The following is a 25,098-nucleotide window of genomic DNA, read 5'->3' as shown; positions in this document are numbered from 1 at the left end:
TCCGCCTCTTCATACACACTCAGAGCTCCGCCTCTTCATACACACTCAGAGCTCCGCCTCTTCATACATACTCAGAGCTCCGCCTCTTCATACACACTCAGAGCTCCGCCTCTTCATACACACTCAGAGCTCCGCCTCTTCATACACACTCAGGGAGGAGAGAAAGGGGAAGGATATACAGTACATACACACACAGCACAAGGCCGTGTTCACACTACGAGATGTTTCTCAAGGCTGCAGTTCCTCTGAGTCCCACAAGGTGGTGATCTCACCTCTACCCAGACAGGAAGTCTCTATGGAATACAGACAGGAAGTGATGTCAGCTACAGACATTCCATTTGGAAGGACATAGAAAGAAGACAGTGCAGGAACTGGCGGCAGAGGAGGTAATATGTAGATTAACCCCTTCAGGGAGATCAGTTGATGATTAATATATTTTGCTTCCAAAGCTGGCCATACATGGTTCAGTTTTATCGTTCAGCCAGCGGGATGTGTGAAAAAAACTGAACCGATTCCCCCATCAACATATTGGAGGGGGATGGGGAAATCCTCCCTGCTGCACTATTGTATTCTGACAATGGGGGGCGCTCCTCCGCTCTCAGAATACACAGATCAGTGATGAAGCTATTGGCTGCAGCCGCTGATCGAGTGACTTTTATCCGGCAGTGACCACACATGGAAGGAAATGTGACCGATCCCTGCTGAACCAGCTGAATTTCCATGTCTCTATGGTCACCATAAGTGACTTCCTCCCCTCCCCCTCATCTCCTTCATTATGTAAGTCATGCTGAGATAATCTCCCATTGGCTGAGCAATATTCTCATTTGTCTCTGAGCTCCTTCTTGCTATTCCTCGTCCTGCCTGTTGTTTCCTTGGATTGATTTTCCGTGTAGTGACCCCGGCTTCATCTCTTGGATGCGCTCGTCTGTTGCTTGTCCTGACCTTTATCCTGATTCCTGGATCTCCTCCTCGTCTCTCCTCCATATCCTCTTACACAGCTTTTCTCCACACCTGCAGTGATCCTGGGGGGGTGGAAACTTGGCACCAGCACTTAGCAAAATCCATCCCCACCAGTAGGAGATCTGGAGAAAATTGTCTGCTATTTACACTCCGTTCCTCCGCACGTCACCTGATCACATGAGAGCTTACTTTCACAGATTCCTGACAGATTTCTGTATGGTAAAGGTCAAAGTTCACTCTTCAGTTTAGGAGAGGTAGGACACACCCAGGAACAATGATTTGGTTTGCAGGGGAGCCTCATATAGAGGACCCCTCAAATCTCCCCATCCACATGTCCCTCCATCCAGAGTCTATATGTCCTATGACATCACACTGACCTCACAGCTCCTCCTGTATGTAATGACATTAGAATGCCTGCAACACATTTTTAACCTATGTAGTGTGGGGGTCCTGTGTGGGTAAATTATACCTCAGTCTGAAGTGGGGATTTAATAAAACAGAGACCTGAATGATGAGGTGAGGAGGATTCTGGGAAAATCATTTGATTTTACTGTTTGTGTTCACATCCTACAGTTTTCCTCCTGTGAAGTCTGGAGATCATATGACCATCACTTTGCCTCCACCTCCCTCCCTGATAGAATAGAGAAATACAAAGAAGATTCTAGAAGTCACCAGAGAGATCATGGAGGAGAGGTGAGCGGTGCTGGGAATTCTGGGACATTATCCAGTAACAGACAAGGGATGTGTCTGGATGGTGACTGTATCATTGTGTGTGTCAGGTTCCTATAAGGTGTCAGGATGTCACTGTCTATTTCTCCATGGAGGAGTGGGAGTATTTAGAAGGACACAAGGATCTCTACGAGGACATCATGATGGACAATCAGCCGCCCCTCACATCACCGGGTAAGAGGAGACTTTATTGTAAAGGAGAGAGCAGTACGGAGGGTCCACCTAGATCCCCCATCATCTGATAAACACATAGAAACAATGTATTCAGTCAGTGTGTGTGTTTCCTACAGATGTCTCCAGTAATGGGAACCCACCAGAGAGATGTCCCCGTCCTCTGAATTCCCGGGATTCCACACAGGAAGGTCACACCATCCCTCACCATCATCAGGTAGATGAGGAACAATCACTGATAGTATCATTAGGATCTGTACATTATCTGCATTGTTACAATTGATGTCATTTTTATTATATATTCAGAGTGGAAACCTGAGAGATTCTAAAGTTGAAGAAGAGATAAAAGAGGAGGATGATGAGGATGGAGTGATGGAGGAGTCAGAGTTTCTAAAAGAACACAAAGATCTGTACCAGGACACCATGGTGGAGTCATCCAGCTACAGAAACCCACCAGAGAGATGTCCCCGTCCTCAGTATTCCCGGGATTCCACACAGGAAGATCACACCATCCCTCACCATCATCAGGTAGATGATTGACAATTATTTGTAGTTCTGATTTATACCCAGCATGTTTGTTACAATGAATGTTTTATTATATATTCAGAGTGGAAACCTCGGAGATGATAATTTTGTTGTTAAAGAAGAGTATAAAGAGGAGGATGAGGAGTATGGAGTGATGGAGGAGTTTTCAGAAGGACACAAGGATATGATGGAGCCACCTAATACCAGGAACCCACCAGAGAGATGTCCCCGTCCTCTGTATTCCCGGGATTCCACACAGGAAGGTCACACCATCCCTCACTGTTACAAGGTTGGTGGATGAAGCTTATAAAACACAGACTCATGGAGACAATGTGTGGATTTTTATGTGATGTCACAGTAATAAAGTTTTTATATTTTACAGATGATATTTTCTCAAATTTTCTTGATGCAGAGTGGAGATCCAATTGATATAGAATTTGAGGTTAAAGCAGAAGAAGAAGAGAGGTGTGTGAAGGATGATCAGCAGTCTATGGAGAAGGATGGAATAACGGGGACATTTATAGAGGAGGACACTCCTACAGAGATCAGTACAGGTGGGTCATTAACCCTAAATACATTCCTCCACCCATACTGCTCACTGATTGGTCCAGAGTAGGGCAAGGACTGGGTGATATCAGCCTGTAATCCCCTGGCCACTTTCCTGAGCTGTGTTCCCCGTCCTGTATTCCTCTGGGATAATCTTCCTATTCTGTGCTGCAGACACTATTCATGTATAGGGATGAGCCGAACACCCTCCGGTTCGGTTTGCTGCAGAACATGTGAACAGACCAAAAATTTGTGCGAACATCGTTAAAGTCTATGGGACTCGAATGTGAAAAATCAAAAGTGCTAATTTTAAAGGCTAATATGCAAGTTATTGTCATAAAAAGTGTTTGGGGACCCGGGTCCTGCCCCAGGGGACGTGAATCAATGCAAAAAAAGTTTTAAAAATGGCCATTTTTTCAGGAGCAGTGATTTTAATAATGCTTAAAGTGAAACAAAAAAGTGAAATATTCCTTTAAATATCATGCCGGGGGGGGGGGGGGGGGGTTTGGTGTCTATAGTATGCCTGTAATGTGGCGCATTTTTCCCGTGTTTAGAATAGTCCCTTCACAAAATGACATTTCTAAAGGAAGAAAAGTAATTTAAAACTGCTTGCGGCTGTTTTGTAATTTTGCCCCCCACTACAGCCTATTACTAGGCCCTTTGGGTCTGGTATGGATATTAAGGGGAACCCTGCCTTTTGCTGTAAAGGAAAAAAAAACTTTTGTTGTAAAGGGGAACCCCGCACCCAAATTAAAAAAAAAAAAAAAAAAAACGTGGGGCCCCCAGGCCCTATATACTTAACTGGATTTTGAAAATTTTGGGTTATTAGGGAAACGAGGATTGGTGATAAAGCATCAGAGGGGAGAAACCTTTTTCCCATATTAACTCTTACAGGAGAGAATTTCCATTCCTAGGGGTAGATTTCCTTTCACTTCCAGTTGTCTCCTTCTGTTTGTAAGTAGGAGTCGTTTGTAAGTCGGATGTTTGAAAATAGGGGACCGCCTGTATACTATACGGCCTGCCTCTTACACTCTGGGCCTTAAGTGTTGGTGGTACCTCACAGTTACTCTTGGTGGGCAATGGAACAGGCCCTGCTGTGAAATATTATTTTAAGAGTTGTAATTACATGCCCCTGTTAAACAGGGGCAGAAAAATTGGGCCTTAGGCAGTGGTGGTGGTGCCACAACACTGCAACCCCTCACAGATACTCTTGTTGAGCGCAGGAACAGGCCCTGCTGTGAAATATTTGATCAAAAATTGTAATTACATGCCCCTGTTAAACAGGGGCAGAAAAATTGGGCCTTAGGCAGTGGTGGCGGTGCCCTGAACCGAAAATATTCTTAGAAGCTATCATCATGAAAATTGAGGAATAGGATAGTCACTCAGCATAATAGGATATTCACTCAGCATATGCAGTCTTCAAGGGATCCCACATCCATAGAAAAATCAATTGGTTACATCAGCATCAGGTGCTTGGTAGCTGGTGATCCAAGACTGATTCATTTTTATGAATGTGAGCCGATCAACAGAGTCTGTGGATAGGCGCACTCTGTGATCGGTTACAAAGCCTCCAGCAGCACTGAATGTGAGTTCAGAAAGAACGCTGGATGCAGGACAGGCCAGTAGCTGGCGATGGTTGCTGGAACTGATCAGACCTGTGTGCTGAGGACTGAAGAATTGCCTAAAGGCATCGGTCAGCCGGCCACCTTCTCCACTGCTCTTTCTGTGACTGAACGAAGCCTCAGCAACACGTTGTCCAGCACCAGGAAATTGTAACCTCCCAGGCTCTGGAAACGTATTGCACAAATTAAATATAAAAAATGTGCGCTTGCATTAAATGATATATACCGTTATATCAATATTCATCTGCTAAATCATATAAATTGACTTAAAAGTGAAAAATCAAAGAAACCACTATATCACACAATATGTACAATGTGAAAAAACAGTGCTGAGTAATAATAAATTTATAAATACTCAATACATAACCGTGAAGGAAAGTGCAAAGGTAGTGTTGAAAACTCAATAAAAATATGAGAGTAAAAATTGAGAATTTGAATTTGCGTAAAAAATCCAAATTGCACAGAAAAAATCGCATTCATCAGTTCATTAAGTGCATAGAGGATCAAAATCGCACAGGGAAAACGCATTCATCAGTTCCTTTAGTGCATCCCATATAGGTGAAAGAAGAAATAGAAGGAATTGAAGAAGCTTCCAAACACCAGTGGTTCCAAGGGGTATTAGAGGTGTACCCTTACCAGACAAGTTGGACCTCCTGTATAGCGAGGTCATACAGGCATGCAGATATAACCCTCTGCAGGGACAGATGGATATCAACATCCAGGTCAGCTCGTATGCGCCGCACACAACGGGAGATGATTCCAGTGCTTCAACAGTGGAAGGGAGACTCACTCTTCTGATAGAATGTTCTTCTCCCTTAGTTGTTAGGCTATTTCCTCAATTTGTTGAATGTTCTTTAACTCTTCTGGTTGAATGTTCTAAAGGCCATTTCCTCCTGTACAATATCAATGCTGTTTAAGCATCATTTTGTCTGCGGTCTGCGAAGATTTTTGTATTTTTTAACCTTTATTGATATTAATAAAATTGATTTCTACTTAAAATCTAAATAAAGGGGAGCGGAGAGGGTGGGACTTTAATTGAAGCACATGAAAGTGAAATAATGGTAATTATGTGGAACAGAGAAATTTTATTAACAGATAATAAAGAGTGGGTATGACGGCGCTACCTTTAATTTTTAAATTTTTTAAAATTTTTTTAAACAGGGACAGCCTAAAGTTAAGCGACTCAATGAACGTGGTTTATGGAATATAGTACATATAAAGAGAAGTTTTCCCCTTATATTAAGGATGTCACTTCAACAGATGAATATGTGCGGCTGGATTTATGCTGCAGGTATATAACAAACACTCAGGTGTCGCACAAAAACTGATGTGGTCTTACAGCATCTAGTAATGAGGCCAGAGGCTGTGTTACCTGTAGTGCATTTAATAAACCATATATCATATGCTAAATTCCTGTGTTGGATCCATAGCTATATCAAGCATTAGGAAACACCCGGAAACAGTGTATTGCAAATAAAAATACCATACAACACATGCAAGTTAAATCCCCTTAATCAAAGACCATAAATAGGGCCTGCGGCTTGCATATATATACACAACTGCAACTAGTAGCGTAGCTGGAAATAACAACATAAAAATCACGGCAGTTATATCTCGGGCTTATTATAACAGTCCCATATGTTGGCAATATCTTAAATAAATCCCCAATGGTGACTATGGTGCTGCAACAATTTGCCTGGTGACTCTCGTGCTCCCCCTCTTGGTAGCCTACTCACCAGCTCCCAGAACCCCACTGGGGGTATTACGCCTTTAATGTAATATGCTGGGTTGTTTTCCTTGTTGCTTCCTCTGGTGGATACTTATGATGTCCTCAGCTCCCCACGTCTCACATAAGGGTAATGCGATTATGCTGGAAGACGAGTCGCTTGCCGCTATATTATATGTTGGATATTTCCTGGGCTTCTTACTTTGTAAATATGTCGCTTCCCCTCATAAGTAAAACGAAAGAGCTTCCATGGTGTAATAAAGTTTAAAAACTTTATTTAAAGCTTAACATGCCCGTACAGCGACTTAGCACGTGGACAAAAAATAGGTTCAGATAAGCAAACAGAAAAAATAATTTTAAATACCAAAAAGTAAATAAAAAATAATAAAAAATAAATAAAAATAAAGATTAAAAAGTCCAGACACCAAATGTGCACTCAGTCCAGATGGACAGCATAAGTTGCCAGACGTTAAAACAGAGTGAAGAAACAGAGTGAAAAAAGTCCCTCCTATAAGGCATAAACAGTGAGGTGGGGGGTAAATTGCTCCCCAGCTGCTGGTAGCTTCCTCCTCTCTCATATGCCTAGGAGCTGACTAGCAGAGCGTGATACCGTTGTGCGCGCTTCGTCACATGACTTCCTCAGCAACGGTGTCACACTCCCCTATCTGTCAGACTTTATGAGGAGAGAGCGTTCATACTCAGCCTTCCCCACTGATTGCAGTGCTTTAGAGATCCTGTGTTATTCATCAGTAGTTTTTTCATTGGGCTGGAGGTATATACAGCAAAGTGATCTCCCACTATGCACTACATAGATTTTGTATCTGTAATTTGTTTATCCGTATAATCAACATGTAAAAATCGTGAACGCACTCTCCATCAAGTCATAGAATACATTAACAACAATTTACATAGACCAGGCTCCCTCTGCTGGTCCTAAATAGAACTCCACTATATTTCTCCAATATACCATTGCTGCAGGGAGGATAATTATACAATGTATCACATAAAATTATGTTACTTGCTATACAATAAACATAGGAGTGCAGATTGTGCTTATTCCTATTACCCAATTATCACTAATTAATTAGGCACAACTTAGATGTTCTGTCTAAGGATAAACCCATGTGGATCACATAGGATAATATATTGAGTCAAAAAAATGTGTACCCATTCCTAAATTGAAAAGTGTAGTGATGTGCATAATTGACATCTATAAGTGCTAATAAAAATAAACAAAAAGAAAAAAAGTTTTTTATACTGTATGGTTATATTAATTTTTCAGAAGATGAAAAAGAGATACTAAGCTTGTGGGAAATTAATGTGCCCCATACGGTAGTGAATAGATCCACCTATGGGTGGATAATCATTATGCCAATAGTGAGAAACTTTGTGATGGTGCACTCCCATATCCATGTCAGGGGCTACATTGTAGAACCTGCATGGTGGGAGCTAAATGTGTATAAATTGATATAGTTTAACCTAACGTAAAAAATGCTATGTGCCCAATGCCATATTAGGCCATTCCTACTATATTAATACATAAATGACCCTACTAAATTATAAATATGTGTCATTGTGGATGTACTCCATTATAGCAACATAGTGCTAAATACTTAATACTAGATACATGTGTCAATATTGCCTATGCGGACGTCCTAATTTTAAGGCTTATATAAGGTTTGTAATATTTTTTAGATTTTTATATATAAGAATACAGTGGCTGACTCAGGGAATCATACATATAAGAGAGTAGACCATATCTCTAAAAAAGTGGGCCTCATCCATGAGTGCCCTCTCTGGGGAAACATTATTATTTAGTTGTGTCCCCAAGTGGTTCAAATTATGCGAGTATACCAGAATTACAATGAGGGAAATTGATTAAGTGTGACATGACTCAGTTATGAAGCAGTTGAGGTCTATATCCAGGTTGAGGCCCCTAGGCGCTAAGGACCTCAACCTGTATATCCAAGCTGTTTCATTTTGGGAGATGAGAGTGGTCTTGTTGCCTCCTCTCCAATGGTCTTTTATGGAATCAATGCCATAGAAAATTAACCCCGATGGGTCTCTTTTATGCACTTGATCAAAATGGCGTGATAAATTATGTTTAGGAAAACCGTTCCATATATTTTTGATGTGTTCCCGTATGCGTACATATAAGGGCCGAGTGGTCCTGCCCACATATTGGAGGTGACAAGGGCATTCAATGACATATGTCACATGAGTGCTATTGCACGTGATAAGATTTCTAATTTTGTACTCTTTCTGATTGACCTTAGATTTAAAGGTTTCCCTCCTACGGGGTACTTTCTTACTAACCCTGCAGGGTAAGCATCTCTGACATTTATAAAAACCCTTTAGGTTAGGAAAGATCTCTATTTGTTTCGGGGGGTTGATGACATTGTGGACCAGATAGTCACGGAGGTTGGGGGCCCTTCTGTATATGAAATTTTGGTTTGTTTGGTAGTATCCTGGCCAGCACCCTATCCTCCTTAAGGATGGGCCAATACTTCCTGATTATTTGTTCCAAATTTCTATATTGGCTGTTAAATCCCGTTATAAACGCTGTATCCATTGGTTTGTTCTTTCTTGTATTTTTCGTAAATAGTTGTCTTCTGTTCTTACTTGCTACAGCAGTTTTTAATTTTATCAGTTCGTCCTTCTTATAGCCTTTTTCGCAGAATTGCTCGATCAGCCCATCTGTTTGGGTTAGGAAATCCTCGATATTATCACAGTTTCTGCGTAACCTCAATAGCTGCCCTTTTGGGATATTTCCCTTCCATTGTGGATGGTGGCAGCTGGTGATGGGTATAAATCCGTTCTTATCGGTGGCTTTGAAGTATGTTCTAGTGTATAATCTGTCTCCATTCTTGAAGATTTCTAGATCCAGGTATTCAATATGTTGGTAACTCCATTTGCCAGTAAAGGTAAGGCCATATCTATTGTAGTTAAGGTTGCTAAGAAATTCCTCAAACTCTTCTGATGTACCGTCCCAGATTATCAACAGGTCATCAATGTATCTTCGATAGAACTTAATATGGGGGATGTTTCTTGTATATAAATACTCCTCTTCCCATAGATTCATGAGGAGGTTAGCTACGCTCGGCGCATAGCGTGCCCCCATTGCAACTCCTTTTTGTTGGACATAATAGTTGTTGTTATGCCAAAAGTAATTACAACTCATTGCCAGTTCTAGACCTTCCAGTGTATAGTTGATTTGTGTCTGTCTCATATGCGTATGTTCGTGTAAGGCTTTCTCTACACCATGTAGGCCATCTTTTTGCACAATACTGGTGTAGAGAGAATTGACGTCAATAGTAGCAAGAATATGGTTCTGGACTCCTCTAATTTCTTGTAGGTCCTGCAAAAGTTGTGAGCTATCACGAAGATAAGATTTGCCCTTACATACCAATGGTTTTAGAAATTGGTCCAAGTATTCACCCAACCTCGAAAAGACGGAGTTTATCCCACTGATTATGGGTCTTCCAGGGGGCTTCTCCAGTCTTTTATGAATCTTGGGGGTGTAATAGATAACGGGGGTCTTGATTGAATTGGATACAAGGTATTCTGCTTCCTGGGTATTAAGTATACCACTTTCTTTCCCTTTTTGTACAAAGGCTTTGAGTTTATTCTTATACGTCTTCTTAGGATTGCTTTTCAATTTCTTATACGTATTCTCCACTTGTAATAAGTTGTTCATTTCCTCCTCGTAGTCTTCTTTGTTGAGAATCACCAATCCACCCCCTTTATCTGCCGGTCGTATAACCACCTCCTTCTTTTTACTTAATGCTTTAATTGTTTTCCAAATCTTGTTAGCTTTATGATTATTATACTTCTCCAGTTTTCTTATATCTTCTTCTACCATTTTTTCAAATGCTGCCATACATTGATTACCTGGGGTATTCGGGTTGAAGATGGATTTGTTCTTAAGTTGGGTATGTATATAGACCGATGGTATACTTGTTCTTATATCTTCATTTTCGGCGAAGTGTTTCTTTAAATTGAGCTTCCTCATGAACTTCTTAAGGTCTATATATGTTTGGAACTCATTCAAGGGTTTGGCTGGTGCATACTTCAATCCTAAGTCCAAGATCTTCATTTCCTCTTGGGTGAATTTGACTTTACTAAGGTTATAAATGCCCTTCCCTAGAACTCCCTTCTCCTTTTTCTTTCTCCCCCCTCTTGTTCCTCTGGTCTGCTTCCTCTTACGTTTGACCTCTGAGCGGGTCCTGTATTCCCTCCATACTGATTGTCCCCCTCCCTTCTGGGATATCCGTATGTTCTCTGTTCTTGGTATTCTCCTTGGGGTTGGTCCTCTCTTGATCTTCCATAGCCTTCTTTGTTCGTATTCCTCCCTCTCCACATCTGATTCCTGTAGGGGACTCGGGCCTTCCATTTCCCTGGTGGTTTGTCTCTTGGACCTCCCCTGGGAAAAACCCTCCGATCTTCATAATTCCGCCTATGTTGAAAGCCTCCGTATTCTTCATTACTTCTCTCATACTGGGGATAGTTCCGCTCCCTTAATACAGAGTATTGATTCTGCGTAGGTATATTGAATCTTGGTGTGCGTGGGGTTCCATGTTGAGTATGATGTTGATAGTCAGATCTTCTGTTTTCTAATCTGTTTGGGAACCTATTGGGTGTCCTATGTGATGGATAGTGCTCAGATTGTGGATGATTCCCACCTGCCCTTTGTGGAGTATCATAGACAGGTACATCTATGGATGTATCCATAGAGGTATTTTATTGTTACAATATGAATGTACAAAGATTGTTGATACATGATAACAGCATTAAGAGGATAATATACGTATCTTGAAACAAAACCGTAGATGTCAAGGTACAAGTAAAATACAGTACACAATAAAATGATAACAGCATAACAATTGAAGAGCGTGGTGATTGAATGAAAAATTCCAAAGTTCCACAAAGACATGATTGATAAAATAGTAAATATAAGGTGAAATCTGCAGGGCCTATGGCCTCACTAAGCCTGTAAGGGTGATGATTGTGTAAAAACTTGAGCCAGATATAGAGTAGGTGGAAACACGGCATCATGTAGCTCTACGCGTTTCGTGGCTGAACACCACTCGTCAGGAGCATGCACGTGGTAGTCTAAAAAATGGATATAAGGATAATCAACGATCATATTTCCATGGATAAGGGTAGAATACCATCACCAGCAGCACGTCAATGCATACTTACTGGTTAAGGTCTGCAGGGTAATGGAACAATGTGAGACGCCGAGGCATCCGGAAAGACCTCCATCGGTTTCATTTAAAGTCCCATAGGGATGGAAATACATAATCTTACCAGGTTTAGGCTTCCTAAAAGTCTCTATAATCCCCTTCTCTCTTTTGTATACTTAAAGTCTAAAATTCATTGCCTTAAAAATCCCTTTAGTCCTATGATAATTCTTTAGAAACAGTACACCAGGAACGGCCTGCATCAAATCTAGCTATTAAATACACTGCAGCTAACTGAATAATCTGCCTGCCTGCTCAACCAAAATGAGACTCTCTCTCCGTCCATGCCAACAACACACTACAAGAGGCCGACGTGCAGGCGGCCTTATATAGTGTGGGGCGTGGACTTAGTCCCCCTGAGCCATGATTGGTGAAAGGCACTCTGCCTTTGGCCAATTATTGCTCTCTTAGCTGAGGGCGCTGTTATTGGCCAAAGCATGCAGGTCATGGTGCATGCTCTGGCCAATCATACAACAATGCACTGGGCTCCCGCAGTGCATTATGGGCCGTTACGCACCGCTCGAATTTGGCACGAACGGCCCATAATGTTCGGTTTTCGCCGAACAGAAAGCCCATCCCTATTCATGTATCTAGACTGAATTTATGGAGATTCTGGGGTTCACCTGGAAGCAAATTGTGAATTTTCACCATAGGCATTACTGGACCTAGGCACCTGGGGAATGTGCTTTGGGACTTCTGGCAAGATCTCTGGTAGAAAAATTCTCCCAGGGTTACTTGTTCTGTTGTCTGCTGTCTGTCCCGGGTGGAGGGATATGTCTGTATAGTCTCAGACCCAAGTCACTGAGTGCAGTCTCAGGAGATGGGAGGCAGAAGTGTGGGACCTCTGCAGCTTGTCTCTTGTAAACATTGAAGCTTCCACTGATTACTTATTTATATTGTACATTACATACTCCTGACTCCTGCAATATATACTCTATGTTGTGCATTACTTAATTCTGATACTAGAAAATCCTAACTGTTGTATCCTATATAATATGTTGTACATTATATAGTCCTGACTTCTTTTGCACCTATTTCCTACCAGCTGGGCATTTTATATCTGATGATTTGATTTGACTATATACTGTAGTCATATCTGTTGTATCTTATACAATATGTTGCACATTACATAGTCCTGACTTCTGCTCTCTCCCCTCTACCCACTGCTATATATAAACATAATATGTATATATGAAAAAATGCTGCGCTATCTGGATGTTAGCATGAGTGCCTTATTACAATGACACAAAATAAATAAAAATATTTATGTGCAAAAAAATTATTTTTTCCATAAAGCGTGTGATCAAAACATGATAAACCTTATCATTCAAATATATACTGGAATGTATAAAGTGTCTCAGTGTGATACCGTTTTTAAAAAAATTATTTATCCCTGTATCGACACGCGTTGGGGAGGGGATAGGACGGTGCAGGAGACAGCTGATCTGTCTCAGAACGGAGAGACACACTATTTTGGTGTTTTTTTAGCGTTTTTTGGCTTTCTATAGAGTGGTGCACTGAAGCACCCAGCAAATGTGAGTACCCTGTCAGAAGAGTTATGGTTTACTAATAGTATATAAGTATAAGTATATAATTAAAAAAAAAACGGTATCACACTATCAAGTTTTTCTGTTTTATGCGAGTGTGGAAGTAACACCACTGAGCAGCCCAGGACTCCATCACTGACACTGAACCCAGGGGTGGTTCTAAAGCGTGTTATTATTATGAATTAATTATTATTATCAAAAGCGTGTTCTGACTGAACTTAATTTAGAGGTCACACACTCTAAGGTGAGCGTACACACATAAGGGGGAAGCACCTGAGTGAACACGTGAACACAAGTTGCATCACTAGTACAAGCTGTGAATAATTTTGGAATAGACTTTATTTATTGATATTTATATGAAATTTGGACATCCAGTGTGTTTGCACTTAGCACTTTTGTTCACCAGAACACTTTAATTATTTTCGCATGTATTTGGATCACTATATTTAATACATGAAGGTTTTGATCCTATATTGTATGAATTTTTGGGAGTTTGCACGATAGCTATTTATTTATTAGCACTGAGGCACTTTATACATTCCAGTATATATTTGGATTATAAGGATTATAATGTTTTTGATCACACGCTTTATGGAAAAAATTTTTTTGCACATAAATATTTTTATTTATTTTGTGTCATTGTAATAAGGCACTCATGCTAACATCCAGATAGCGCAGCATTTTTTCATATATATATATATATATTGCTTCTGTATGGTCGTATGGGATGTGATCAGTGCTAGCAGCTTTCCTGATAGGAGGTGTTACATATTTATGGTAGCTCGCAAGATTTCTTGGTTTTAGAAACATAATATGTATTCTCTTTTGTTACACCCATTTTTTACCAGCTGGACATTTTATATGTGATGATTTGATTGGTGGACAGACTTTGACATGGTGATAATGTGATAAAATTCTCAAACTTTGGAACCTTAAACAGAAAGTGATAATGAGGGAGGAGTCAATAACCCATTGATGGTGGTCTTCAGGATCAGTCCAGTCTTCATCTTGGTTGTTTTCCCCCATCCTCACTCTCTGACCTCTGGTGGGGCTCAGCCCCGCTGTTATTCATGACTAAATCATGGACTAAATAAGGAAGTGCAGGACTTCTTGTGTTGGGAAGATGGCAATGAGTGGTAGAGGGGGTGGGGACACTCGTCCTATAATCCCCTCATCACTGTCACTCCTATAAAAGACAGTTCTTGTTGTTTCCTCACTCTCTGACTAAGGTCCATGAATAAAGAAATGAACTGGTAGGAGATCAGAGGACCCATTTATTAGTTACCTTGAGGGGGAAATTGTAAGATCCTCAGAGACAAAGCTGCCTGATGTGGGCGGAGTCCTGGTTTAGGGGAACCAATCTGCTCATGTCTAGTAATAATCTTTTTATTTCTATTTTAGTACATAGACGGGAGATGAGGAAAACCTCAGAGGATTGTGTCACTTTGTCTCCAGACTGTAAAGTAGAAGATGAGGACATCACACAGTATAGTCCAGGAGAAAACCCGACTACCTCAAATGTCCATCCGGCACCACACAGTGTAGATGGACCATCGTATTCCTCTTATCCTGAGGAACCTCAGACTGCGAGGGAAGGTGCCGTCCTTCCAACAGATGATACGTTTTCCTGTACTAAGTGCGGGAAGTGTTTCCGTTCTAAATCAAAACTTAATCGGCATAAAAGATCTCACAAAAGGGTGAAGCCGTATTCCTGTCCTGAGTGCGGGAAATGTTTTTTGATGAAGTCCCACCTTTTCAGACATCAGAGATCTCACACAGGGGAGAATCTGTATTTCTGCCCTGAGTGTGGAAAATTTTTTTCAGACAAGTCCAGTCTTTACACACATCAGAGATTGCACACGCGGGAGAAGCCTTATTTCTGTGCTGAGTGCGGGAAAGGTTTTACTGAAAAATCCAATCTCGATGTGCACAAAAGATCACACGTGGGGGAGAATCCGTATTCCTGTCCTGAGTGCGGAAAATGTTTTACACGGAAGTCCAGTCTTTCCATACATCAGAGATGTCACACGGGGGAGAAGCCATTTTCATGTACTGAATGTGGGAAATGTTTTTCACGGAAGTCCAGTCTTTCCAGACATCATAAATATCACACAGGGGAGAAGCCATTTTCTTGTCCTGAGTGCAGGAGATGTTTTGTACAAAAATCTGATTTTGTCACACATGAGAGGTTTCACACGGGGGAAAAGCCGTATCCTTGTCTTGAGTGCGGGAAATGTTTTTCCCTGAGGTCCCATCTTTACAGACATCAGAGATCTCACACAGGGGAGAAGCCGTATTCCTGTGCTGAGTGTGGGAAATGTTTTTCGCAGAAGCCCAATCTTCATAAACATCAGAGATCTCACACTGGAGAGAAGCTATATTCCTGTCCTGAGTGCGGGAAATGTTTTTCAGCTAAGTCCATTCTTTACAATCATCAGAGATTTCACACGGGGGAGAAGCCGTATTCCTGTCTTGAGTGCGGGAAATGTTTTTCAGCGAAGTCCAGCCTTTCCACACATCAGAGATTACACACGGGAGAAAAGCTATTTTCCTGTCCTGAGTGTGGGAAATGTTTTTCGATGAAGTCCAGTCTTCACTCTCATCAGAGATCTCACACTGGAGAAAAACCATATTCCTGTTCTGGGTGCAGGAAATGTTTTTCATTGAAGTCCAGTCTTTCTAGACATCAGAGATCTCACACGGGGGAGAAGCCGTATTCCTGTCCTGAGTGAGGGAATTGTTCCTCACTGAAGTCCTGTCTTCCTGTACATCAGGGATCCCACACAACCCTTGAGGTGTATTAGTGACTTGAGTGTGGGAAATGTCTTCTATATGAATGTTGCTGGACATCACAGCTCTCATGTGGGGAAGAAGCACACCCTGATATACACCTCAGATATACTCCATGGCTGATCTTCATCATGTAAGAAACAGTTCATAAGGAGATCAGAGATCACCAAAGACATGGATGAAGTGTTGTACCGTGTTGGCCATTGATAGCAGTAGAAAAATAAAAACCGGGTCATTACCTTTCCTTGGCTGAGTACATTTTGTGGTGTAAGCTTTCACAAACACTTAGAGGTCTATTTAAAAAAAAAAAAAATAATAATAGTTGAATGAATGTGAGCAGCATTCACCCAGCTGTGATGAATATTGGCTGTATTTTATTTAATACACTGATTTCCTTGGCTCCATCTAGTGGCCATAACTACTTGCCGAACAACCACAGTACATATACTGCTGCTGGGGGGCACCGTGCAGGCAAAATCACATACATGTACATCATTTTGCCTACTCCTATTTAGGGGCACAACAGCCCCCCCCCCCGGAATTGTGGATCCCAGTATTCGGTGCCCAGTAATCACGTGATCACATGGTACCTGGGCCAATCACAGCACCTTGTACATGTGATTAGTTGTAGCCAATTAGAGATTAAAGCTGTCATGAATGTAACCCATTCCTGACAGGTGAAAACTTTGCAGCTACAATGGTCTTCACTGTAACAGCAAACTAAGTGTAAAACAAAAAGAAAATCCCTGATAACCCCCCACCCCCCAGAGTAGTACAGTGTTACTATGCCAACATAACATTGAGCTACTCTGATGAATGTGGAAAAAAATAGTACAAATGACAAAAAAGGAAAAAAAAAATGTTTGAAGTTCACCTTTGCAGCCTTTTTTTAAAATTCCAACTCCCCTGGTGACAGTATGTTAAAAATAATAATATTTTTTTATTCAATTGGTTAAAGGGTAAGTTCACCTTTTTGTACACTTTTTTTTCTAATTCCAGCTCCCCTATGCACCAATATAGCATCTATGTACTTTTTTTGCAAAAATATCAAAGCTTTCCAATAAATCTACAGTCACTTACTTTTCTTGTCCTCATCCATGTTTCCAGACGTTTCCATTTGTAATGTCTGTCTTCCTGACCAGACTTTAGGTCATGACACAGGAAGGAGTTGACCAGCTGACCTCGTTAATACACATCCTGCATTATCCACCCACCCATTCCCAGGTGCACGTTTTTTAAATGAAATGCAATCAGTGATCAGCCTTCTCACTAAATACACAATCAGATTGCATAGTGTATGGCCATCTTTAAACAAGTACATAGGAGGGAGTGGACAGAAACACTCAGCTGTCAAGCCCATTTCACATATCTGCATAGTGGGAACTCGCATTCCCACATGCATTTTTTTTAGCGAGGTGGGGAGGCGTTTTGGAGTATTTTCACTCATCACACATAGGGTAGCCCATCCATCTGAATGGGCTGCCCTACGCGCAGCAATTGCCCCAAAGAAGCTTCAGAGCTTTTTTTTGAAGTGGAGCTTGGTGTGTTTTTTACTGCAATTTTTGGTGCAGTGCATTTCTATGCTAGATGTGAATGGGTCCTGAAACTGAAATTGGTGCGTTAACAAACTTCATAGAGACTTCCTGTCTTGGTAGAAGTGAGATCACCACCTTGTGGAGCTCAGAGGAACTGTAGCCCCGAAAAACATCTCGTAGTGTGAACACAGCTATGTCATTGTTGCCAGGTGTTCCTGGATGATGGACAGTCCTGGTGTAGGCATCATGACATCACTCCCTGTCTGTACCTGATATCACTTCCTGTCTGTACCTGATATCACTTCCTGTCTGTACCTGACATCACTTCCTGTCTGTCTACCTGACATCACTCCCTTTCTGTACCTGACACCATTCCCTGTCTGTACCTGATATCACTTCCTGTCTGTACCTGACATCACTTCCTGTCTGTACCTGATATCACTTCCTGTCTGTACCTGACATCTCTCCCTTTCTGTACCTGACACCATTCCCTGTCTGTACCTGATATCACTTCCTGTCTGTACCTGACATCACTTCCTGTCTGTACCTGCTATCACTTCCTGTCTGTACCTGACATCGCTCCCTTTCTGTACCTGACACCATTCCCTGTCTGTACCTGACATCACTTCCTGTCTGTACCTGCTATCACTTCCTGTCTGTACCTGACATCTCTCCCTTTCTGTACCTGACGCCATTCCCTGTCTGTACCTGACATCACTTCCTGTCTGTATTCCATAGAGACTTCCTGTCTGGGTAGAAGTGAGATCACCACCTTGTTGAACTCAGAGGAACTGTAGCCCCCGAAAAACATCTCGTAGTGTGAACACAGCCTTGTCATTGTTGCCAAATGTTCCTGGAAGATGAAGGACAGCCCTGGTCTATTGTCCCACCATGTCCTCATCTCACAGGTTCTAGGAGTCAGAATGTCAGTGAGGGGATGACTGCTGGAACACTCTGTGGGTCCCATCAACAGGCACTGCAATTATAACAGACTGTGGGGAGCAGTGATCTCCTTTGAAAGTAGAACTCCTACATCAGCATTGACGATGTGGGAGTGTGTGATCAGGTAAGTACCACCAATGCTGGGCTGGGGTTACACTTTATTCTCACTGACACCAACAATGGGTCTTATTTTATCTCACTGACAACAACAATGGGTCTTATTTTATCTCACTGACAACAACAATGGGTCTTATTTTATCTCACTGACACTAACAATGGGTCTTATTTTATCTCACTGACAACAACAATGGGTCTTATTTTATCTCACTGACACTAACAATGGGTCTTATTTTATCTCACTGACACCAATGATGGGGCTTATTTTATATCTCTGACACCAATGATGGGACTTACTTTATCTCATGACACCAATGATAGGACTTATTTTATCCCACTGATACCAACAATGGGGCTTATTTTATCTCCCTGACAGATACAAATCTTTCATATAATCTGATACAATCTAAGGAGTGTGGAGCAGACAAGTGATCCCCACACACTTCAGAGATCCCCCAAGCACGCAGACCCTCCAAAGGTCTCCCAAATACATAGAAGAACCTCGGGGGGCGTCTGTGTGCTGTTTTGGCAATTTTAAGTGTAAGAGTATGATCTCAGGTATTAGTATGAAGACATGTCTAATGAAGGAAACTAAGGGGTCTATTTATAGAAAGTTCATGATACGAATGTGACAATCATTCATCCAGCCGTTACATCTTCTGGCCATAATGCAACACAGTGATTTCCTAAGATCGCCAGCTCCATCTGGTGGCCATAATGGGGTTCCTGACAAAACTCCATTAGTAAAAATATCTCAATACTGCATTATGACCAATAGATGGAGCCAAGGAAATCAGTGTATGAAAGAATATAAATCCAATATTCATCACAGCTGGGTGAATGCTGGTCAGATTTGTTAAACTATTTTTTTTTTTAACAGACGTCTAAGTGCTTGTGAAAGCTCACACCGCAAAATGTACTCAGCCAATGAAAAGTAAATATTATTCTTATTATTAACGATTTATATAGCGCCAACAGTTTACGCAGTGCTTTACAATGTAGAGGGGGGACAGCACAATTACAGTACAATACAGAAGGGACAGGAGGGCCCGGCTCTTAGAGCTTACATTCTAAAGGGAGGGGGTGGTGGTACAAAAGGTAATAGATGCGGGGAATGATTTGATGGGGTTGTTAGGTGGGTGTGGGATAAGATTCCCCGAATAAGTGAGTTTTCAGGGATCTCCTAAAGGTGGACAGGTTAGGGGCTGATCGGATATACGGGGCAGGGAATTTATTTTTCTACTGCTATCAATGGCCAACACTTCATCCATGTCTTTGGCGATCTCTAATCTCCTTATCTCCTGATCTCCTTATGAACTCAGGGGTTAACAATTCCTATCGCCTGACACATGGGATATGCAGTTCTGAGGACCAGACAGGTTTTTTTTTAACATTTAGCCCTGCTGTGGGCAAGCAAGGAGCAGGTTTATTTGTTGGATGGAAGCATTCGGGCGGCTGAGTGAATGTTTCCACACACCCCTGTTAAAGTGCCCCGACCCCGACACACACCCGCTATGTATCCTGGGCCCCACTTGCCCATCTGCGGACCCGGGACCAGCAAAGTTCCTTGGTGTGGGCCTTTTTCGACATGTGTGCAGCAGATCGCACCGTTGCTGTTTTCAACCTATGTCTGAAGCGGATCAAGCGTGGCCAGAACAGCAGCCTCTTGGGCACCACATGCTTGACCAGACATATAACGACCTTCCATGCAGTCCATTGGCCAAAAATGCCGCACCAAAAACACTAAATACAACCAGTATTAGTGAATGCATAAACCATCTGTGCAGTAATATATCACAATTAGTGCAAGCAAATGTCAAATAAAGTCCAAGTGTAATAAATGTAATAGAAAATCATTGTGAATGGTTAAAAAAAATATAATCCATAATAAGAACCCAAAAAAAGTGAAATAGCAATCCCGGGTCTTTCAACTGCATGGAACCTTGGATGTGTGGGACCACCACCAACAGTAAGAGCCTGGCCGCTTACCAGAACCCCATGACCCCCTGTTACAGAGGGTCTAAGAGGGCTTTGAGATCCTGCTGGTCCGGAATTCCCAGGGGCAGAGATGGAGATGGGAACTGGAAAGGGCGTCAGGTGCTGGGATGGAGATGGATGGGTCCACAGAAAGGGGCTCAGCCCTCAGCATAGTATTGTCATCATAGGAGAAAAGAAAGGGAGGGCTCCCATAGTGTAAAATCAGATGGCAATTTATTAAGGTAAAAAACGTAAACACTCACATGTAGGCAAGAATAATCAGCATCATCAGTGGAAGAACAAACTGTGGCACCGGCCGGATGACCACAGATAGCCCGTCCTGTTAGATGTACAGCGACAGTGGGAGGTGGCGCGATGATACCGCTCAGCCCTACGCTGCGTTTTGCAAAAAAATTGCGTCTTCCAGGGGCACGAGCTGCTCATCGCATCACCTCCCTTGAGATCCCCCACGCCGGACTTCCGCATTAGCCTCGAGCGCACATATTGCTAGTGCGCATGCGCAAACCGGGTCTAAACTTTCTTGTGAGCCTAGAGCGTTCCTGGCCTCAGCGCTACCGCGCATGTGCGGCCCAGGACTTTAATAGGCGTCACTCAATATCACGTCAAGGGATTAGATCCGCCCGCTCGAGAAAGAGACCATCGGGTTCCCATGTGCGTGCGTGCCCCCTAGTGTCAATCTTCTCATATGGTAAACAATCAGGCGGCCATATGTGTAGCGCGGGTGGAAATTAGGTGAGAGAAAGGACAAAAACGCAATGTATAAAAAGAAAATAAAATAAAAATGTATTTAGGGCATCTTTAGCTAGAACCATCAAATTGCTGTCAGATCAGATCATTCCCAAAAACGATCGCTCACAGCAATCTGTGATGTTGGCATTTGATTTATAGTTGGACTGGGGGAATGTATATGTACAAGTCAAGTATTGGATGTACCAAGCCTGTATAAACACACTTGCTTGATGCTAATATCAAATGTTGAAAAAGTTTGGGTGTGAGTGGTGACACGCACAAACCAAAACCCAAGAATGTGTCATGAGGGGACATGAACAAAATGCAAAAAACGACCCCTAGTGGCCTTAATGGAAATGCACACCCCCAAGGCCAGTCTCCTCGTGTAATAAACAGTCAAACGGCTATGTGGGTGAACACAGAGAATGAATGGATACAAATGAAACAAGCATAACGATATATAAATGAATCATGGTTAAAAAGTGCTAACTAGTGCAAGGTGTAAAAGCGCCTATAGCCACAAATAAGTTGTCAAAAGCGACCGCGTCCAAAGACGGTCACCTGTAACAACCCACGATGTTAGCATATAGTGTGTGATTGAATTGGGGGGTACATATCGCAAAAATTTGCATTGCAACAAATTAGGTATGTCAAATTGAAACAGACACCCCAACTGTTAGACTAGTTGTTAATAATAAAAATCTATTAAGCCTGAGTGGTGACACATACAGGCCGGGCCTAAAAAATAGGTCATAAGGGGACATGGGAATATAAAAACATTACAAAACGACCCCTAGTGGCCATCATAAAAATCACATATACCTTTTGAATAGGATACCTGTATAGGTGTATGAGGGAAAAATTAAGAATAAACTAATAAAATTAATAAGAAAACTTCAGTGATAAACTGAACGCTAATCGCAGGGCTTATCCGGTGCTCCGGACGTGGGGATCCAGGTCAGAAGTAACCCCCAAAAAAGTAATATAAACATTAACTTACAAAAAGAAAGGAGAAAGCCATATTCAAGGTGAGAATCTGCAAAATACTCACCATGGTTCTTAGCAAATACCTTGAGGTGTCTACTTTCCAAAAAAGGGTCATGGGGGGAGTTACTATTCTGGCATTTCAGGGCCTCCGGAACTGGAATAAGTAGTAAGGAAGCGACAAAAAAAGGGGTCTTTGGGGGGTGTTTTTACTATCCTGGCACTTCAGGGCCGCCGATACTGGAATAGGTAGTGAGGAAGTGACATGAGGAAATATGCCCTTAGAAAGCCAGAAGGTGCTTATTGGATTTTGGGCTCCTGTATGAGGCTAGACTACGAAAAAGTCTCTCACATGTGGTATCCCAACAACACCAGTCGGCATTTTAAATTTGGACTGTCGGGTCTGTGTGAATGGAAGACAGAACGAAAACACCCCAATTGTCCCTCCACTTCACTGCAAGCAATTCATTACTTCTCAAGCAGGCTTTTTCCACCCTTCTAAGTTGGGTATTTACAAGCCATTGGGGGAAGCCCCCGTGATTAGGACGCACAGTACCACATGTATCAATTCCAATTTCGATAAAAGGTGTGTAAAAAGTGACACGCTTGTATAAAAATTGTCCATGTACAAGTGGTACCCCTTTCTGAATAAGGGTGACACCAAGTCCCAAACAATCTTGCCACTGCTCCTTATGTAGACTGGACACAAGTCCATCTAGTTCAACCAATTAAAAAATAAATACAATCCCATATACACAATTCTATACCCACAGTTGATCCAGAGGAAGGCAAAAAACCCCAGCAAAGCATAATCCAATTTGTTACAGGAGGGGAAAAAATTCCTTCCTGATCCCCCAAGAGGCAATCGGATATTCCCTGTATCAACTTTACCTATAAATGTTAGTATCCGGTTATATTATGTACATTTAGGAAAGAATCCAGGCTTTTTTTAGAGCAATCTACTGAGCTGGCCAGAACCAGCTCTGGAGGGAGTCTATTCCACATTTTCACAGCTCTTACTGTGAAGAAACCTTTCCGTATTTGGAGATGAAATCTCTTTTCTTCTAGACATAAAGAGTGCCCCCTTGTCCTCTGTGATGACCTTAAAGTAAATAACACGCCTGTTGCCTTATCACAGAGCTTATACATTTTGATCCCATATCTGGTACGCTTGCTGGGGAGAGACTGAAAGCAAGATGGCCAGAAAAATTAATGAGGGACTCATCTATGCAGACATCTTGTTAAGGCATATACAAGTCTGCAAATTTTTGGTTAAAGTGATTGACAAGGGGCTGGATTTTGTGAAGCCGATCATATTCAGGGTCACCCCGAGGACGACAGAGTTCATTGTTGCTAAAGTGCATAAATCACATTACATTCTCGTATCTACGCCTGGTCATGGCAGCAGAGAACACAGGTATGTAATGAATTGGGTCTATGGTCCAATATGACCACGACTCATTCTTTTTAGTAATGTTCATGTTGAGGGTTAGGCCCAAAAAAAGTCTGGATTCACATATATGATTCATGTTGTGTGGGTCTTTGGTTCCGATTCAGGTGCAAATTCAGGCCTGAATCGGTGAAAAGGGACGCACCAGACCCCCTGCTGTGAATCACAGCCATAGCATTTGGGCACCCAGCTCTAAATTCGGAAACCATAATAAATTTCCATTCAAATGGTCTGGCAAGATTTGAATTTGGGATTGTGATGATAAATTGACCAGCATATAAATTGCTTTGGTCCACAATAGATCTATACAGATCTTTCGTGAAAAATAGCTGCAAAAAAACAAGGGGGTTAAATTTGCACCTGAATTCTAGGTTGGCCAGTGAATGGGGGGGGGGGGGAGTAAGGGCGCTGCAGAATCTGGGGGCTCCTAATCAGGATTTGCAAGTACAGCAGGAAAGGCACTATGGGTTCTATGGGCCTGTGGTTTTAATTCTTGGTGGCTGCGGGACACTACTTGTGCTAGCTACCACACCAGCTTAGACTGCACTTATAGGACTCGCCAGGTCACCAAGTGTTACTGCAGTGCTGGTATGTATAAGACCAGGATGTACTAGGCCACTGGTGCTCACCAATTCACCAAAAGGTAGAGATGCACAAGTATTGGCACTCTACTGCATACAATCATCATGCGATTGTACCATTAGCAACCTGGGCATGGGGTCGGGTATGCCTAACCTTAGCAGGGACCACTACGCCATCATCTGAGCTATCTGTCAGGGTGTTGCTGCTCTCTACAGGTTTGTATTCAGTCTGATTCTGACAGTGAGGACCCCCCATCACTCTAATCTGTCATGCTCAGAATCCTGTAGGCCTCTTCACTAGTGTACCATTCGTTTGACATTTTGGCCACTATATTTACAGGTATCTAGTGTGACTCACAGGTAAAAGAGCACCTGGCTGTCAGGGACTGTTTGAACCACTACAAATAAAATGTACCTGCCAACACTGTGTTTTTTTGTGTATCAGAGGTGTCGGTGATCTACTGACACTGCACTTGTTGAGGGGGGGAGGGGCTAAACATCGGGGGTTGGCAGGTGTCGGAGCTGATCCTGCTAATGCTGCATTTTTGGGAACACTATACTATACTATTGGGGACGCTAGTATAGTTCTGATCTGATCAAAGATATTGATCCGTTCAGACACCATACTAGTAATGGAGGTTTATAGTATGTGTGAGTGATAGTGTTACTGGCAATCAAAGGGTTAAATGTTGGGAGGACTTTGATTTTTTTTGCACAACTGAATTATATGAACGAATCATTTTTTTATGATTTATGGTGTACAGTGGGACAAAAAAGTATTTAGTCAGCCACCAATTGTGCAAGTTCTCCCACTTAAAAAGATGAGAGAGGCCTGTAATTGTCATCATAGGTATACCTCAACTATGAAGGACAAAATGTGGAAACAAATCCAGAGAATCATAT

The 25,098-nt window shown here is 42.1% G+C and overlaps 2 protein-coding genes across 2 annotated transcripts in view; one reads left to right on the top strand and one right to left on the bottom strand.

Annotated features, from left to right (window-relative positions):
- Window positions 1-25,098, bottom strand: part of LOC141121727 (uncharacterized) — a 178,289-nt gene that overhangs the window by 112,120 nt on the left and 41,071 nt on the right. The window contains exon 8 of the mRNA XM_073611438.1: window positions 8,902-10,702. Coding sequence (XP_073467539.1) covers window positions 8,902-10,702 — 1,801 coding nt within the window. The remainder of the gene's footprint in view (window positions 1-8,901; window positions 10,703-25,098) is intronic.
- LOC141121651 (uncharacterized) lies at window positions 279-16,103 on the top strand. Its single transcript, XM_073611326.1, has 8 exons — window positions 279-386; window positions 1,534-1,653; window positions 1,740-1,863; window positions 1,980-2,077; window positions 2,167-2,388; window positions 2,468-2,674; window positions 2,768-2,939; window positions 14,471-16,103. The coding sequence occupies exons 3-8, from the start codon at window positions 1,779-1,781 to the stop codon at window positions 15,799-15,801; spliced, it is 2,115 nt and encodes a 704-aa protein (XP_073467427.1). The 5' UTR covers window positions 279-386; window positions 1,534-1,653; window positions 1,740-1,778; the 3' UTR covers window positions 15,802-16,103.

This window comes from Aquarana catesbeiana, unplaced genomic scaffold, assembly GCF_042186555.1.
Source record: "Aquarana catesbeiana isolate 2022-GZ unplaced genomic scaffold, ASM4218655v1 unanchor228, whole genome shotgun sequence".
Taxonomy (NCBI): Eukaryota; Metazoa; Chordata; class Amphibia; order Anura; family Ranidae; genus Aquarana; species Aquarana catesbeiana.
Note: the sequence above shows the minus strand (reverse complement) of the source record. Positions and strands in the feature narration are given on the sequence as shown.

Bases quoted from the DNA above. Each gene is read 5' to 3' on its own strand.
- LOC141121651 (XM_073611326.1), top strand. From the start codon at position 1,779: ATGGAGGAGTGGGAGTATTTAGAAGGACACAAGGATCTCTACGAGGAC. The intron at 1,864-1,979 runs GTAAGAGGAGAC...TGTTTCCTACAG, and splicing joins GCCGCCCCTCACATCACCGG to ATGTCTCCAGTAATGGGAAC. The intron at 2,078-2,166 runs GTAGATGAGGAA...TTATATATTCAG, and splicing joins CCATCCCTCACCATCATCAG to AGTGGAAACCTGAGAGATTC.